This window comes from Mytilus edulis, chromosome 5 (assembly GCF_963676685.1).
Source record: "Mytilus edulis chromosome 5, xbMytEdul2.2, whole genome shotgun sequence".
NCBI lineage: Eukaryota > Metazoa > Mollusca > Bivalvia > Mytilida > Mytilidae > Mytilus > Mytilus edulis.
This window is the reverse complement of record NC_092348.1, coordinates 39,273,285-39,290,638: the sequence shown is the minus strand read 5'-3', so window position 1 is coordinate 39,290,638 and position 17,354 is coordinate 39,273,285. Positions and strand designations below refer to the sequence as shown.

The window sequence follows — 17,354 nt, the reverse complement described above, 5'->3', positions numbered from 1 at the left end:
AATTTCAAATAACATAAGTGTAGGCAACAGTAAAAGTCATCGTACTGCCTCCAACTTTGCACAAAACCAATACCCATACACATTTTTTTATTGTATGCCTACTAATATTTAAAATTTGAGTATCGCATTACTTTCTCATAAAATGACTTAAAACTGAATATATACTTTCTAAAGAGAATCGACGGTTGATTTGATACATGTTTTTCCAGTATCTCTCAACACAAACTACCGTTGGTGCTCTCATGTTTTCTTCACATATTGCATCTGTCGTCCAGATCAATGTGAATAAGTGCACTACATTTAGAAAATCCGAAGTTCACTGCCATGAGTAGAAAAAAAACCAGTACATATATAGAAGTGAAACTTATCAATGATGTATTCGCCTGAGCACAAAAGTGCTGAGTACTTAACTTCCACTAGCAGTGTCATCGACTGAGCGTTTGTAAAATATCACCAGCGATACCAGCCTTACAATTTGACACTGTTTGTTATTTCGGTTCACATAATAAAGCCTATCTAAAACATAAGTATGATACAAGCTTTATTTGACCAAACCATACCAACGTCGTCAAAATAAAGTTGAAATAAACTAATCTGCTGCTCGATTTAAATAGGAAAATCGCCAATTTTGAACACGAAGGGGACGATGTGACATTTTCTTAACCTGATTTATTATTAATACGTTCTCACCGTCATCGACAAAAAATGTATTATTGATGACACGGGTGTCTGCATAAGATTTCGGTTTTGATAGATATATCAATATGTGGTATGAGTGCCAATGAGACAACTCTCCACCCAAGTAACAATTTATATACAAGTTTATAAATATTCATTACATGAATTATATTTATATATCTGGGAAAATAATTGATTTATAACTAAAACCTTGTTATTTTTCTGTTTAGGATCTGAATTATTTCTTAATTTATATATGATTTTTTTGTCAGTAAAGTAAAATATTTTTGATAGGAAACAATAAATTAATGAGAATAGATTATTAATTATTTATAACATTATGCAAGCTTATTATAAATCAATCTATTTTCAACGCTCTAATTCTGCTCGAAATGATCATATAACAGTTTTCAATAGATATAGAAATATTACGAGAAACGACAAAATGCATTTTTTTGGGCATATATATGTGAAATGAAAAACAGTTTGCCCTAGCCTTTTCACAGAAAAAAATCAAACAAAAGAAAAGAGACCAACGAGAAAGTAAAAAAAAAATAGAACAAGTATGTTAGGAATATAAACATCACACTGCCTTTCAAATAGGGATATGTGGTATGAATGTCATATAGGACAACCATCTAACAGAGACGTATATATTATAAAACTATGTGACAATATAGAACCTTCAATAATGAGTAAAACCAATACCAAATAGTAAGCATGTAGACTGTAAACCTATATGTGTTTACAAACACTTGAATATACTAGTAGTCACTTTTGAAACGTTCATATGAATTCTGTCAACCTTGGATTAGTTTAATGAATATTGATTACACAATTAACGCTTAGTTTGTTGTACATTGTTTTTGTACATGCTGTATGTTATATTGCATTCATCATTGTAACAAATACATTACATTTTGCCGGTTCATTAACTTTGAGAAGTTCATCTTAACAAAACTTTGATAAAGTGGTAAAAAATAATTTCCCTTATAATCGTTAATGATTACAGCTATTTGATTTGATATAAGGTCATGATGGTGTAATATAGCATTACAAAATTATAATATCCGGGTAACTGTAAAAGTATCTCTGGCTTAGTTTTTGCTATGTGTCGTCTTTGTCAGTTGTCTGAGCAAAATATCGGTATCACGTGGTCAGCGTCACATTGTAAGTCTTTGTTTTTCGAAAAATGTCTTGACATACATTTTTGGAAGAAAGTTGGGCAGTTCCAATCTTGATAACGTGGATACATTCACGTATTCTTTACAATATTGCAAGAATTGACTATTCATATACAACGTCAGTGGCATGTAAAATATACAGTGAAAGGTTTGAGTTGACTTTCGCTCGTGTCAGTTAATCCAAAATGAATTTGTAAATTGTTTCTTGTTTATTATACATGTGTGAATAAAGCTGATTCAAGAGTAAAATATTTAAATCTAATGCCATATGCCATGCTGTGAAAGATATTTAGAACAACCAGGCCTTTGGTCTTCACAGTGAGTTTTACATGCATTCACAATAAAATGAAATTTTGTAAACAGAAAACTGACGGTATAATAGGCATATAAATGATCAATAATTGTTCTTCGGGTTATTCAGGTTCAGATGTAACGTTAATTTATTACATTTTCGTGATGTGTTGTCTTCATATGTTTTAGAAATAAATTGATATCTTGGGATTTCTACCTCAAACAATGTAAATCTGAAGAAGCCACATATGGCATGACATTTATCATATATTTGGATTACTGAATCCTAAGGGTCTTCATGTTAAGTGGCTAATTTACATTTATTTTAAAAAAAAGCGTATAAAACAAACCAGTACAGCTATTGTAGAGCTTGTTTTGTGTGATTTCAATGTCCTTTTCGTATAAAAGTTGATATAACATATATTTAGGTAAACAAATAAAACATTCAAAGAGGAAAACAACGGTTACCATGAAATTTAAACGACATACTACTTCTGTGTAACATTTCTAAATAAACTTGTCATCAATACCAGACTAAATTATTGTGCGTACGACGCGCAATTTGTCTCCAAATTACTTATCAGTTTGTAACCCGGATTAGTTTTTTTTCTGTCGAATTATGAATTTCGAACAGCGGTATACTACTGTTGCCTTTATTTAGCAGTGACGTTCGACTGAAAATATTCAAAAAGACCAAGTAAACTACGAAGTTGACAATCATGTAGAACCCAAATATCTGAAACATTTTTTGCAATGCAATGAAGTAATTTATTTTTCGGTTAGAACATTCATTTCATAACCATTTATACACAGATAACTTTTTTGAAAGCGTAATCATTCACAAAAACACGGTTATAGCAAACGCAATGGGGAATATGTACACACCTTAAGTAGTGTCTGAAGGAATATCTGTGTCGGAAAAAGATTATAGACAACAAGGAATGAACATGTGTCTGTTTTATCGAAATTGTGGGCTGATTATGTCAGTATCCATCAAACCCTAACTCTGTTTATAGTCCTTAAAACTAAATGTTTGTTAATTTTCTATCATTTGAAATTAAGGGCATTTTATCGATTTTGTTTTTATAAATTATCAGGTTTAGTCGTTCAGCTGATAATTGTAATTGTTACCTTAAATAAAAATACAAAAATATGATTCAATGCATAATCATATGAAGACATCGATTGGCAATATATACTAATGCACATAACGCTGTAAGTTTAATCTCAATTATTAGCTTAATTTCATGTTAAGACGATACTAAACAGGAATATAAGTTTCCAGTGGGTTGAATTTACGTATTTGATTTATAATTTTCTATATATATTTGATCCGATTATGCTTTTTTCAATGAATTATGAATTTCAGTCATTCAGCTGAACTGATTAATTGATACGCGAAAATTATAAAATTGCGTTAAAAATATCTCATGGAAGATGATTTGCAAAATATAAAAAAAAAACATAACTATAGACTAAAGCTTCAGCGATTTGAATCGTTGTACCGATTTGTCTCTTTTCATAAATCCATTTTGGTTTTAGCAGCTTTTCAACTTTTGTATTAGGTATTGGTAGTTTAAATATTTTGGCATGACACATCATTTAAGATACAAGCATTGTCGAACTTGGCATCTTAAGCAATAATATTAGTTGAAAAAACACTGACAATACTATGACTAAAAAACAAAAACAAAAACAAACAAAGAACAGGACACAAAACACAACATAGAAAACTGAGGTCTTAGCAACACGAACCCCTATAATAAGCGACTTCTTGTTAACTCTAATGGAAGATGCCTCATCATATAGAAACGCCAAAAGTAAATATTTAAATCAAAATTTGCATTTTAAAAAGTTTAAGAAAAATAAATGCAACAATAGCTGCTTTTACATGTAAATTCAAATGAAAAGTATCCGGACATGTATATCTATATATATATTTGATAAGAAATTGTATCACCATTTCGTATCACAATCATATGCTAAACAATAATCAAATGACACGACATAATTACATTGTGACCATGTCAGGTTCAGTTAATGAACATGATGAATCAATTTTTTAATTATACGTTTTAAAGAAAATATTACTCGACAAATTAGGCAATGAGATGTAAACTCCAGTTGTAAGTTTTAACATTATGTAGGTTAATCTAAAAGTGTGATTGCAATAATATTACTAGATACGCGTTTATGATTGTCACTGTGCAGGATAATTTATAATTCTTTTTTCCTGTTTTCACCATCCTCCTTACTACTACAGTGATGATTATCAATTCAATGTAGATACCAATCAAAGGACATCTGTTACTTCGATATATAATAATTGGTTTCTATGCTTCCTTACAAAGTAAAACAAAATCCCTCCAACCCAAACAAAACTCCTGAAATAGCATAGTTGGACAGTATGGGCAATGATCCGTACGCAACAAATTCAGAAAAATCATTTCATCCTTATATTCATATATAGTAGTATTTAAATAAAACATATGATATTTAAGAATAAAAACAAATACAAAAATAAAATGAAAATATGATTAGGGACAATGACAATGATAAATTGTAGAGCATGCAAACAAAAAGTAAAATAGAAGTTACGCATACAAATCGAGTGTTCACAAATTGTTACAAAACAAAGATAAGTTTACAATAATCTTAAACTTGTAATTTGATATAAGTGACATATCATTGTTGATTGGGTTATTGTGTGTTTGGTTGTTGCTTTGATTTATTACATTTTCTTGATTTATAGTCTTCGGTTTGCATGTATTGAATGGATATCATGGGAGTTCTATTATAAAACGATAAATTGTTAATCCAAAAATTTATCATGTTTTGAGATTATCGAATCCCGCGGGTCATCTTGTCAGTGTAGATATTTTACAACTACGTTATAAGCAGTTTCACGAGTTAGTACACGTACATTTGTTTTTTTCAGACCTAGGTTAGGAGTATTATATTAAAAAAAAGCTATAAAATAAAGGATGTCACATATAACAAACTAGTCTAGATTTTTATGCAGACATATCAAAACAACCACAATTTAAATATAATGTACACGCTATTTCTCTTCATGATTTAAACGTGAACTTATAACTAAATGTAAAATTTTGAATTTAAGAAACACAATAATCACCTTCAATTGTTTTGAAGTAAACCTTATTCTTGCACTGCCAATAGTAATTTTGTACATGACCTAAATATGTATTTAATACTTGCCACAGGCCGTTCTTTTAGCTACAATTCAACCAACACTTTATTAACACATATATATGTTATGGTATAAAAGAGATTTTTAAGACAGCTAATGTTACAGCTGTTAGTAGTATATATACACGATCAAAGGGCAGATTAAAAACAATTATTGAAAAAATATTGTCAGTCGATACTGTATCTTCTTTCTCATCAGAGAGAAATATTGAAAGTGTTCAAATGCAGCCAATTGATTAGTTGAAAGCGTAAAATCAACATTCACTTACACAGTGAGAAGCTTAGACTTTGTCAACCAATAAAATGTCAGCTGAAATCTATATCAATCAATCAGAAAGCAGGTAAATTTTAGTTTACTTTAAAATATCGTGAAATTGCCGACTTGTTGTCAGAATTTTATAAATATTGAAAGATGTTGATTTTTATAAATGGCTCTTTAACTAGTGATATTATTCATTTGCGAATAAAGAGAATATCGAATGGAAATATTTAGGAATTTAAAGGGATAGTAAAGTTGCGACTGATTAAAGAAAAGTATGCATCATAATTTGCAAGAAGTTGAAGAAGGAAAACTAATGTACTTCGATAAAATGGAACGTGCTCCAAGCCCGTTGATTGGGGACCCAAAACCAAGAGTGCGATCCACTTCTATGAAAAAAGCTAAAAATAAGACGTTTGAGAGTTACGAAATTGATGGAATTCGACCTAGAACAAGCAGTTTACCAACGAAAAACAACTATAGGAGGCCTTTAATAAAGAACTTGAGAACAAAGTACGAAGATCAAGATCACGACTTGTATAAACTCAGAACTTTTGATGTGACATCGAAAGGCATAGTCAACCGAGGGGATTCCATCAAGTCTCGCAGTACAAACAGTATTGTTTCATCTGAGGGTGATGGATATGCCTTATCCATTGGATCAAACTCATTTTCACAAAACAGTTTAGCTAATAGTGATGGTTCTTTACAAAAACCTAAGCCTTATAAGATTGTAATATTGGGTGCCTTAGGTGTTGGAAAATCTACAATTGTCCAGCAGTTTTTGACATCGGAATATCGGTTTGATATCAGCATCGGTAAGTCTTTCTAAAATGTCTTAATGTACTGTAATAATGTGTCTTTCTATCTTGTGATGTAACACTTCTGCTGTTAGGTTGGGTGAAGGTTGGCGCCTATGAAAACACTAAAACCAGCTGCATTTGTTTGCAATTGTCCTAAGTCAAAAACCTGATGTTCAGTGTCCGTTTGTTGATATGGTTTATAAGTGTTTTTTGTTTTTATATAGATTAGACCGTTGATTTTCCTGTCATTTTTGGAGCCCTTTATAACTTGCTGGTCCGTGTAAGCCAGGGCCACGTGTTGAAGGCCGTATGTTTACCTATACTGGTTTACTTTTATAAATTTTGACTTGGATGGCGAGTTGTCTCATTGGCACGTATACCACATCTTCTAATATCTCTTTGAGATTTTCTGAATGTATAGTATTTGTTCATGTTGCAGACGTCTTTTCATACAGAAATATATTTAAGCGTCCTGATAGCTTAACTCTTTTAATGCATACGGACATATATAAAGAGTATTGTTCAATTCCGTTGTGCTCTCTTTTATGAATTTTGTTTTGCATCTAGTATCAGAGTAATAAATCTTTACATTTTATGACAAATGCATCTTGTCCATATATGTACTACATGATTTAATATAATATGTCATATTGAGCATAAAATTGAGAATGAAATGGGGAATGTGTCAAAGAGACAACAACCCGACCATAGAACAGACAACATCAGTTATTCTCCAATAATACCCATTGCGTATAAGCTAAATGCTCCAGTGCTGATATAAAAATGCGAAAACGGACTTGAAGAAAATATCACTTGAAATATCATTTGAAAATTATGCTTTATTTTACTCATGTTATTCACTTGCTCCTCAGCCGACTTGTTCTCCTCATGTCTTTTTATTTGTTTCAGCCCTTTGACGTTTTGTTGAGGATTTAAAGGTCTCCAGTTATATAACCACTAGTATTATTGAACACACATTATTTGTAAAAATGCTTATCTTTTATGCAGACTGTTTTACATTAAAAAGATGTTTGCAGCACATGTTTTAAACATATGCTTTATTACATGTTTATGTGTATTTGGAACTTATTCTATAATGCAGTAATAAGTAATGCTTTAAAAAACTTTTGCCAAGTAACTCCCGAAATTTTCTTTTTTTTTCAAAAAGGAATTTCTAGCAAAATATTCAAGTTCTGATGACTGTTTAAATATACGTTTAACTTTAATTTTCTTTCTTCTATAATTATTATTTGACGAATTCTGAGACGTCTTCTAATAATCAAAGTCTTTTTATTCTTTTTTTTTCACCAGTCGTGTAGTCAGAATTTTTGTGTTAACATATAATATCAATGATACGTTCATTTTTTGTAATTGATAAATTGAAAAATGCTTGAAACTGCTGCATACATTGTAATTCCAACAATATTATATTTTGCATATTTCGTCAAAATTATGCGGAATGGCTAAAATATTAGAGGTATATGGGGAGGGTTGAGATCTCACAAGCATGTTTAACCCCGCCGCATTTTTGCGCCTGTCCCAAGTCAGGAGCCTCTGGCCTTTGTTAGTCTTGTATTATTTTAATTTTAGTTTCTTGTGTACAATTTGGAAATTAGTATGGCGTTCATTATCACTGGACTAGTATATATTTGTTTAGGGGCCAGCTGAAGGACGCCTCCGGGTGCGGGAATTTCTCGCTGCATTGAAGACCTGTTGGTGACCCTCTGCTGTTGTTTTATATTTGGTCGGGTTGTTGTCTCTTTGACACATTCCCCATTTCCATTCTCAATTTTATGTTATTGTAGTACATATTTTCAAGACCCCAAAGTTTATTGAATGTATAATATTCCAACAACAGTGGCAATATAGATATAATTTGCAGAACCCGTTTTTCTGATTTATACTTAATTTGTTTTTATTTTGTATATCAATAAAATATTTGCTAAATGACGTTAAGCAAACAATTGCCAATCAAACAGCAAACAAGTGCAATTACATGCAACCAATTTAATAAAGATAATAAGAATGGTTATCAGAGGTACCAGGATTATAATTTAGTACGCCTGACGCGCGTTTCGTCTTCATAAGACTCATCAGTGACGCTCATTTCAAAATATTTATAAAGCCAAACAAGTACAAAGTTGAAGAGGATTGAGGATTCAAAATTCCAAAAAGTTGTGCCAAATACGGCTAAGGTAATCTATGCCTGGGATAAGAAAATCCTTATTTTTTTTCGAAAAATTCAAAGTTTTGTAAACAGGAAATTTATAGAAGAAAATACACTTCCTTAAGCATTTATTTTCATTTCGGAATAACTACGCTCGGAAAAATGAACAAATAAATAGTTTGAAATTTCCCAATCATTTCCTTTTTTGATGACATTGAAGTCGATGCAATTGTAAGAACAATAAATCTATTCACTGAAAAGAAAACCAAAATTAAGCAAAATTTAAAATTCAAACTTGGAAAGTTGTTAATTTTCTCGTTTGAATTGTTTTACGTTCGTCAGGTGGCAGCCTTATACAACTATCTATGCAGTATTGGTTTTACTCATTGTTGAAGGCCACACGTTGGCAAATAGTTGTGTATTTCTGTGTCATTTTGTCTCTTGCGAAGAGTTATCTCATAGGAAATGAAACCACATCTTCTTATTTTTATATTTGCAACTATATTTGCCATAAATCTGTGTTGACTAGGATATAGATATAAGAAGATGTGGTGTGAGTACCAATGAGACAGCTCTCCATCCAAGTCACAATGTGTAAAAGGTAAACCAGTATATGTCAAAGTACGGCCTTAAACACAAAGCCTTGGCTCAGACCAAACATCAAGATATAAAGGGCACACAAATTACTAGTAAATCATCCAAATAGGAAAATTATGCACATTATAAACCAACTAAAACATTGCATGAATTTGTTGTAGGGTTTGCATACACACTTCCGTAATGTGTTTTCTGTCATAGCTTACAATGATTGAACCGATATAGTTAACACTAAACAACGAATTAGTATTCGTTTACACATAAATCGGTACTCTATGAGTCTTTTTCAGAGACAAATTCTTAGAAATATTATTTATCATAGGATATCAATGTTGAAATGTTTCGCCAAAACTTACAAACACAAACACACAATTTAGAACATTAAAGACTGAGCAACACGAACTCCACCACAAATAAGGGGTGATCTCGAATGCTTGGGAAGAGAAGGTTTATCCTTAATAAAATCGAGAATGGAAATGGGGAATGTGTCAAAAAGACAACAACCCAACAATAGAGCAGACAACAGATGAAGGTCATCAATGGGTCTTCAACGAAGCGAGAAACTCCCGTATCCGGAGAAGCCTTCAGCTGAACCCAAAACAAATAAGTACACTTGTTCAGTGTCAATGGATTATACCAAACTCCAAATACACAAGATACTAAAATCGAAAATCATACAAGACTAACAAAGGCCAGAGGCTCCTGGCTTGTGACGTGGTGATCATGTGAGTACAAACCCGGTGACACGTCTAATTCGATAGGTCACATTCTTGAAAAAGGGACGGGATTATAGTTTAAGACAATTAGAACAGATCAGTCGTCATCGGTGAAATAGATATTCCATAACGGTCAACCAACTCGCGAAGGCTTCCGTAAACAGTACGAAGGAATGATTTAATAAAGTTACTAAACCATAATTATCGTTAACAGTTGTTTCCGGTATGTTTTCTGTCAAGAGTTTAACTAAGTGGTTCATTTACAATTTTTATCTTTAAATATCAATGGATTTATCTGACATTTCTTTTTGTGACTTAAACATAAACGACAACAGCTGTTTATATATTGTTATTTTATGATATTTTTGTTGTTATATTATTATAATGGCTCTAATATTAATTTCGTCACGCATTCAGAGCAAACACCAACACATGACTATTTTCTCGTGGTTTCAATTCTTTATTAAGTTGCCGTTTACCTCATAGATTCTTCTATTACATATTATGCTAACCATGAAAAATAAACGTGAGTCATCGCTTTTCTGTCCGTCCGTCTGTCTTTTTTTTAAGTGTACTTGCCTAATTTTTATGAAATATAAATGAAATATTTTATGGCAGTTCGACAGACACAAACGATAACCTCTGAAAGATAGAATTAGCTATATTATAGAGTTAAGCGCCTTTCCAATAATTTGTTTTATTGTATACTTAAAAATGTAGTTCCTCCATTTCCTTAAGATTACATATAGTATCGTTAATTATAAACCCGCTTTATGTTCATGTGCCTGTAAAGAAATAGTCAGAGGTTCGTGAATTGAATTTAGAAATCTGAAAAAGCCGAACCTGGTTTCATTTGTAGTATGTGTCAACATCTCCAAAAATAAATATCAAGCCGTTATGAATTTTTAAATACATATTCAGACATTTCGATTCTGGAGGAAAATGTTGTATTCAGTTAAAAGTGTTTGTAAACTACAAAAACATATAATTATTTTACTCTTTAACACGTAAATAATCGAACAGCAGCTTGTTCAAATGTAATATAACATCTGTTAGTTTTACGGTGCTCTAGTTCATCGTAGTTTGTATGTATATATATTTTATGTCAATAAGTTGTCATATGTTTTCGTACAAAGAACAAAAATAATAAAAACAGGTTTTATTTGAACATAAATTTTCTATATTAAAATTTTATGATCTTTCATTTGTTGTAAAATATGAAATCATAACATGAAAACTAAGAGTCATCTACATTGAGAAATTACAAAAGTTTCATATAAAAAAGAAGATGTGGTATGATTACCAATGAGACAACTGTCCACAAGAGACCAAAATGACACAGACATTAACAACTATAGGTCACCGTACAGCCTTCAACAATGAGCAAAGCCAATACCGCATAGTCAGCTATAAAAGGCCCCGATATGACAATGTAAATCAATTCAAAGTCTATTAATTTTCAACGTCAAAAATACTGGTCGAAAATGACACTAAGGTTGTCTTATCCGCAGACACAGTCTTCTTTGGAACGATTTGGTTTTCCATGCAATTTTGGCTGTTGATTTAGCCCCCAAAATGATTGAATTCGAGGGCTAAAATTACACTTAATATGTATGATATACTAATTTGCGAATATGGATATTGTTTGCTTGAATTTAGCTGAATATAATTTTAGATAAAGGATTATTTCTCCCTCATGCATAACTTATTCCTTGTCCGAATGTTGCTGTAATTTTTGGTCTTTTTTGTTGGATTAGCTCTTCAACGTTTGGTATCAATTTGGATTTTTAAACATTATCAAATATTTTGGCCTGGATGATCACCAAAGAGACACACGCATCTGATGTAGTAACATTGGTACCGTGTGTTATCATAAGCCTTGTATCTTTGATGATATTGTTTTTAAAACTTCCATAGCCAGTATACAATTACGTATTCAAAGTTCTTTTACCATCGTAATGAACAAAATATACTGAGACATAATATGTTGATTTACGCCAATAATGATATTACAAAATGTTCTTTAATAATTAACTGATAACTTCACCAGTTTTATAAATATAATATAATGTTTATCTAATGTTAGCGTTTACGTATGGTTTCCTTAAGACAGCTATGATCTAACATTTTATGAGGATTAACAGATCATAGCATATAAAATCATTGTGATTAGATGAAACCCGTTAATGCTGTCACCAGAGAGGAGGAAATTAATGACCAGATACAATCACTGAAATCCCATTTCCGGCTCGAGTTAAGGATATTTCTTCGCGTGTTAATAAAATGACAGAACTTCAGTCCTGAAAAAAACCTTTTATCATGACAAGCTTTGTGGTGTTTTGAAGCAAAGGCAATATGAAAAGAGATCTCACAAACATGTTTAACCCCGCCGCATTTTTGCGCCTGTCCCAAGTCAGGAGCCTCTGGCCTTTGTTAGTCTTGTATTATTTTAATTTTAGTTTCTTGTGTACAATTTGGAAATAAGTATGGCGTTCATTATCACAGGACTAGTATATATTTGTTTAGGGGCCAGCTGAAGGACGCCTCCGGGTGCGGGAATTTCTCGCTACATTGAAGACCTGTTGGTGACCCTCTGCTGTTGTTTTTTATTTGGGCGGGTTGTTGTCTCTTTGACACATTCCCCATTTCCATTCTCAATTTTATTGTTCTAAAATTCATTAAACATTATTCGATCAGATCTCTGAACAGTAATTTCAGTATAACATTGCCATTACTGGTGGCAATATTAAAAAAATGTCAAAAAGGAAACAAAATGACAAGAGCATTTATGATTTCTCTATCGTGTTCTTCATTTCTTTTTGTAAAGAGATCTGACATGCATTCGTGAACAGATTTTTCTGTATTAACCTATAGCTATAGGTGTACAATGTTACCTATGGGAATGCAACAAGAGTATACATCCCAATAATCGAAAATTATACCATAGTTATCTATTGTATAATTTTCACAATTATACCATGGTTTTATTGTATATGGTCTTCGAAAAGAAAAAGAAAGATGTGGAGACCTGGCGTTGTCCTCTTGAATTTTTTGACACAAGAACAACTGAGTCAGTGAGGGGCCACTAAGCTTAACTGACCGCTTTGCACCAGCCGATTTAAATGAATGCAGAGGGTGGGAATCGAACCCACATATACCAACTCCGTTGTCCTATATTTCAAAATGAGCAAAAATTTTCCCTCTTAAAACAACTAAACGAATAGTTTAAAAATGATATATAATATATATTGCTTGAAATATAAGCCGATTTTCAGTTATTGAAATATATATATAGATTGTATCCTCATAGGCTCCAATGTACAGCTACGTGTTAAGATTTACTTTAACATAGGCTTTTTTTTAGGATGCACATTCCTTTCAAGAAGCTTCATATATGATAAATACATTAGACTTTTTATAACAATATAAATGTTGGATCGTTAAAATTTGATAGCAACTGGTTACTTAAAATGGAGCTCAATTTTTTGTATAAATGACCTATAAACAACATGACTTTGTGATTATAATCGTGATCATATTGAAATCCCATTTATCTAAAATCTACAAAAATTTTGGTTTTATTTGCCATAAAATAGCCCTGTTCTATGAAACTGTTAAATGCAATTAGAGGCGGATTTAAAAGGACAGGGGGGCCGCTCCTCCCCTTTGTCGAAAAATTTTGGTTGCTTATATAGGGAATTACTGGAGCTTGACGGGAGCGGGCCCCCTCTTTATAGGCAGTAAGTGGGCACCAACTTATGAAAATTTCTTGATCCGCCATTTGCAATGAAACAATTTAATAATTATTTCACATGGCGGCTGCAAAAGGGGTCACAAACCTTAATAGCTCTGGTGAAATAAATTTCCTCGTTTTTAATAAAAACAATTTAACATTTCGACCGTTGAGATAAAAATTAAAAAACAAATTAACCCTGGATCTGGGATTCCAGAGAGCTTTCCAAATATCTGAAAATATTTGACTTATCTTGCATCCATTTCCTGAAAATCTAATTCCTTTACCATATGTTTGTCTAGATCTGTAACGTTATCCACCACCAATGTAAATGTGCATCCTTCAGTGTCGAAAATTCAGGTCTAACTGCTATTCCCGCGGTTTTTGTTGAAACCCCCCGGTGACCTCACTCGACCTTCGGTCTCGTGAGGTTAAGGCCGGGGCTTTCATCAAAAGCTATGGTATAATTTATGCAACACCACAAAACTATCCAAAAATATTAAATATCTATAACTTACACAGGCACGATAGCCGGTCAAAGGATGTGATAACTATAGATTATCGTTGATCATCTCAACGAGATTCATTTTCTCGCTTGAGCCGGCATGGCGAAAGCGAGAAAAGCAATCGAGTTGAAATGACCAATGATAATCTGTTTATCGCTATTTTACATATGACGACGTTGTCAATTTCATGTCAATTTCATTAGCAACACCACGTGCCTCCTTAGGTTCTAGGATTAATTTTCCATCTCAAGCAAGTAGCATGATATGAAAAATTATCACAAAAAAAGAGCAAAGGAAAAACGCACAAAATAGTGATACTGTGGGGTAGCTAAATATAGCTTATACAAAACAGCTAAACACATTTACAATCCCATATAGACTCAGTCTGGGGGAATGCAAACTTCCCTATGATTATGAATGTAGATTCGTAGTTACGTTAACTATAGCAGATTGCGGATTAATGTCATTATTCACTTTAAAAAACAACATATTTACACATTCTTAGATAAAGCTGACTAGAAATTGATATGGGATTTTATAAAACAATCAACCATGTATATAAAAAAGAAGATGTGGTATGATTGCCTATAAAAACACTTCACAAGAGACCAAATAACACAGAAATATAAACAGCTTTCTTTCAACAATGAGCAAAGTCCAAACTGCATAGTAAGATATGAAAGTCAACGAAATAACTAAATTTATAGAAAACAATTCATACGACAACACACAGCAGTTATGTGCTCACATATTTATATAATTTTATATAACATCTTAACACGGTTAACATGTAAATATCAATATGTAGATTTTAATCTAGTTTTGATATAAAACATATGTATGTAATCGATACAGCAATCAAACTTTCTATCACCTTTGCTGAATAAACAGTGTTGAAGGATAAAGCCGATCTGTACTGGTATAATAAATTGAAATGTTGTATTGATGAGTTAGCTGTTTAGCAATGATGTACCACTTTGCTTTTTGAATAGCGTGAACGGTACATTACACATCGGAAATTAAACCATGATAATCTACGCCAAATTGTGTAATGGCAAGCTATTGACTGGGAAATGAGCGACATAACATTGATACTTTAGTGATAAAATGAATATTATCTCTGGATAATATGGAAATCTACTTCTATTTTTAATAACATGTATAAGCATTGTTTTCAGTTTACTTGAAGTAACTCTGCAGTCTAAAACAAATTGTTTATAAGTAATAGCAAGTGTCGAGTATCATTATCGTACTTAATTTTTTTTTTAAAGTGCACCAATATTTCACATATTACGTTTATGTCATCCCGCCGAACCGATGAATTTTGTATTAGTGAATTATACATGGACTGGAAAAATTAAGTACCGAAAAGGCACTCAAGGTTTTCATTCTTTTTTCTTTATCAATACAAAGGAGTAGGTTCAGTAAGTCCCCTTTTTGGCCTCAAAATATAGCAGTTTTAGAAAATTGTGAAAATGTAATCGTTAAGATATTTTTTACAAAGTAGAATGCTTCTGCTACATAAATATGGGCTGTTTTTGACAAAACAATGCACATTTATCGGTTACTAGCATCATTAAGTCATGCTAAATTACTGAAATCTTCACAATTGTAGCATTTAAGTGAAATTTTAGACGATTACCGTCTGAAATGAAAGTGGCCGCATTCGTGTTCATTCATAATATTGAAATGTAAGTTGTATTTGATGATACATAATATATATAAAGGTTGAGGATAAACACGGATGCGGCCACTTTCATTTTTGACAAAAATCATCTGAAAAGTGACGATTTTTGGCATATTTGATAGATTTTTCATATTTAAGCTTGAATCGGGGTGTTTTAAATGACTTATTAAGTTAAAATCTTCCCCATTAACTAATTGAATCAATTGAAATAGACACTTAAGTGTTTAGAAAGTGTCTAAAATCTTTCGTTAGATGAACTTGAAAATTGAGGCCGAAATCGGCCCTTACCGGACCTACTCCTTTGCAAACATATAAAACAACGATTTTCTGGATTAAAGCAATGCACACCATGTGAATGCACAATTATCAGCAAGTAACACGGATAAAGGATAAATCATTGATATTTCAAATGAAGCTTGAAAGGCGTTTAGTTTCACACTTGTGAGCATTACGCTATATGCATTTTTTAAAAATCATTTATTATTTAACAATCTGGAATATAATTTAGCCTAAAATGATATAATAACAACACACATTTACATAACAATGAAGAATGTATCCACCAACAACCACGTAGACATATCTCTCAAAACATATAAAGTTAGTGTACTGATTTCTAACATTAAGGACTATTGTAATCTATAATTATTTGGTTTGACCATTGAGCATTGCAACATTGTAGAAGGATGTGTCTGCTTTTCGTCTGGTACATAATTCTACCAATCAACTACAATGCTTGTTAACAATTGAAGATATTTAACATACATAATTTGATTTTTATTTCCCCAAAAAATAATAACAACTTCAATTTTTTTTTTGTAACATATTCCATTTGAAAAAGATGTGAGAGTTTAGAATGATTACGAAAGATGGTTTTTCAATTCAAGAATGGATAATATGGTAAAGCATAGAGTGTCTCTAGCACCTAAATTTTCCCCGGTTTTGGAAGGTTTTGTGTGACTTAATCCTTTTTTCTCTGTACATTGTGTGTCGACGGTTTTTTTTTTATTACATTTCTTCAACTTATTGTTTGAGATTGCCCTCTTTATATCTTACTATTTTTAAAACAATTAGTGACTTAAATTATCTTCATAATCTTTCCATTGAACGCAGTTTCAAGACCTCATTAGATATAATAGTTAATATCTGGACAGGGAAACAATTATCATGCCCCACCTACAATAGTAGAGGGGCATTATGTTTTCTGGTCTGTGCGTTCGTCCGTACGTCCGTTCGTTTGTCCGTTCGTTCGTCCGTGCGTTCGTCCGTGCGTCCGTTTGTCCCACTTCAGTTTAAAGTTTTTGGTCAGGGTAGTTTTTGATGAAGTTGAGGTCCAATCAACTTGAAACTTAGTACACATGTTTCCTATGTTATGGTCTTCCTAATTGTAATGCCACATTAAAGTATTGACCCCAATTTCACGGTCAACTGAACATATAAAATGATAGTGCGAGTGGGGCATCCGTGTACTATGGACACATTCTTGTTGCAATCATGTCTACGAGAAAATTCAAAACGAGAAT

General features: G+C 32.1%; 1 protein-coding gene across 1 annotated transcript in view; it reads left to right on the top strand.

Annotated features, from left to right (window-relative positions):
- Positions 1–5,752: 5,752 nt before the first annotated feature.
- The window catches only part of LOC139523638 (GTP-binding protein GEM-like), a 67,688-nt gene continuing 56,086 nt past the window's right edge, over positions 5,753–17,354 (top strand). Inside the window, exon 1 of the mRNA XM_071317801.1 lies at positions 5,753–6,440. Coding sequence (XP_071173902.1) covers positions 5,900–6,440 — 541 coding nt within the window. The 5' untranslated portion in view covers positions 5,753–5,899. The remainder of the gene's footprint in view (positions 6,441–17,354) is intronic.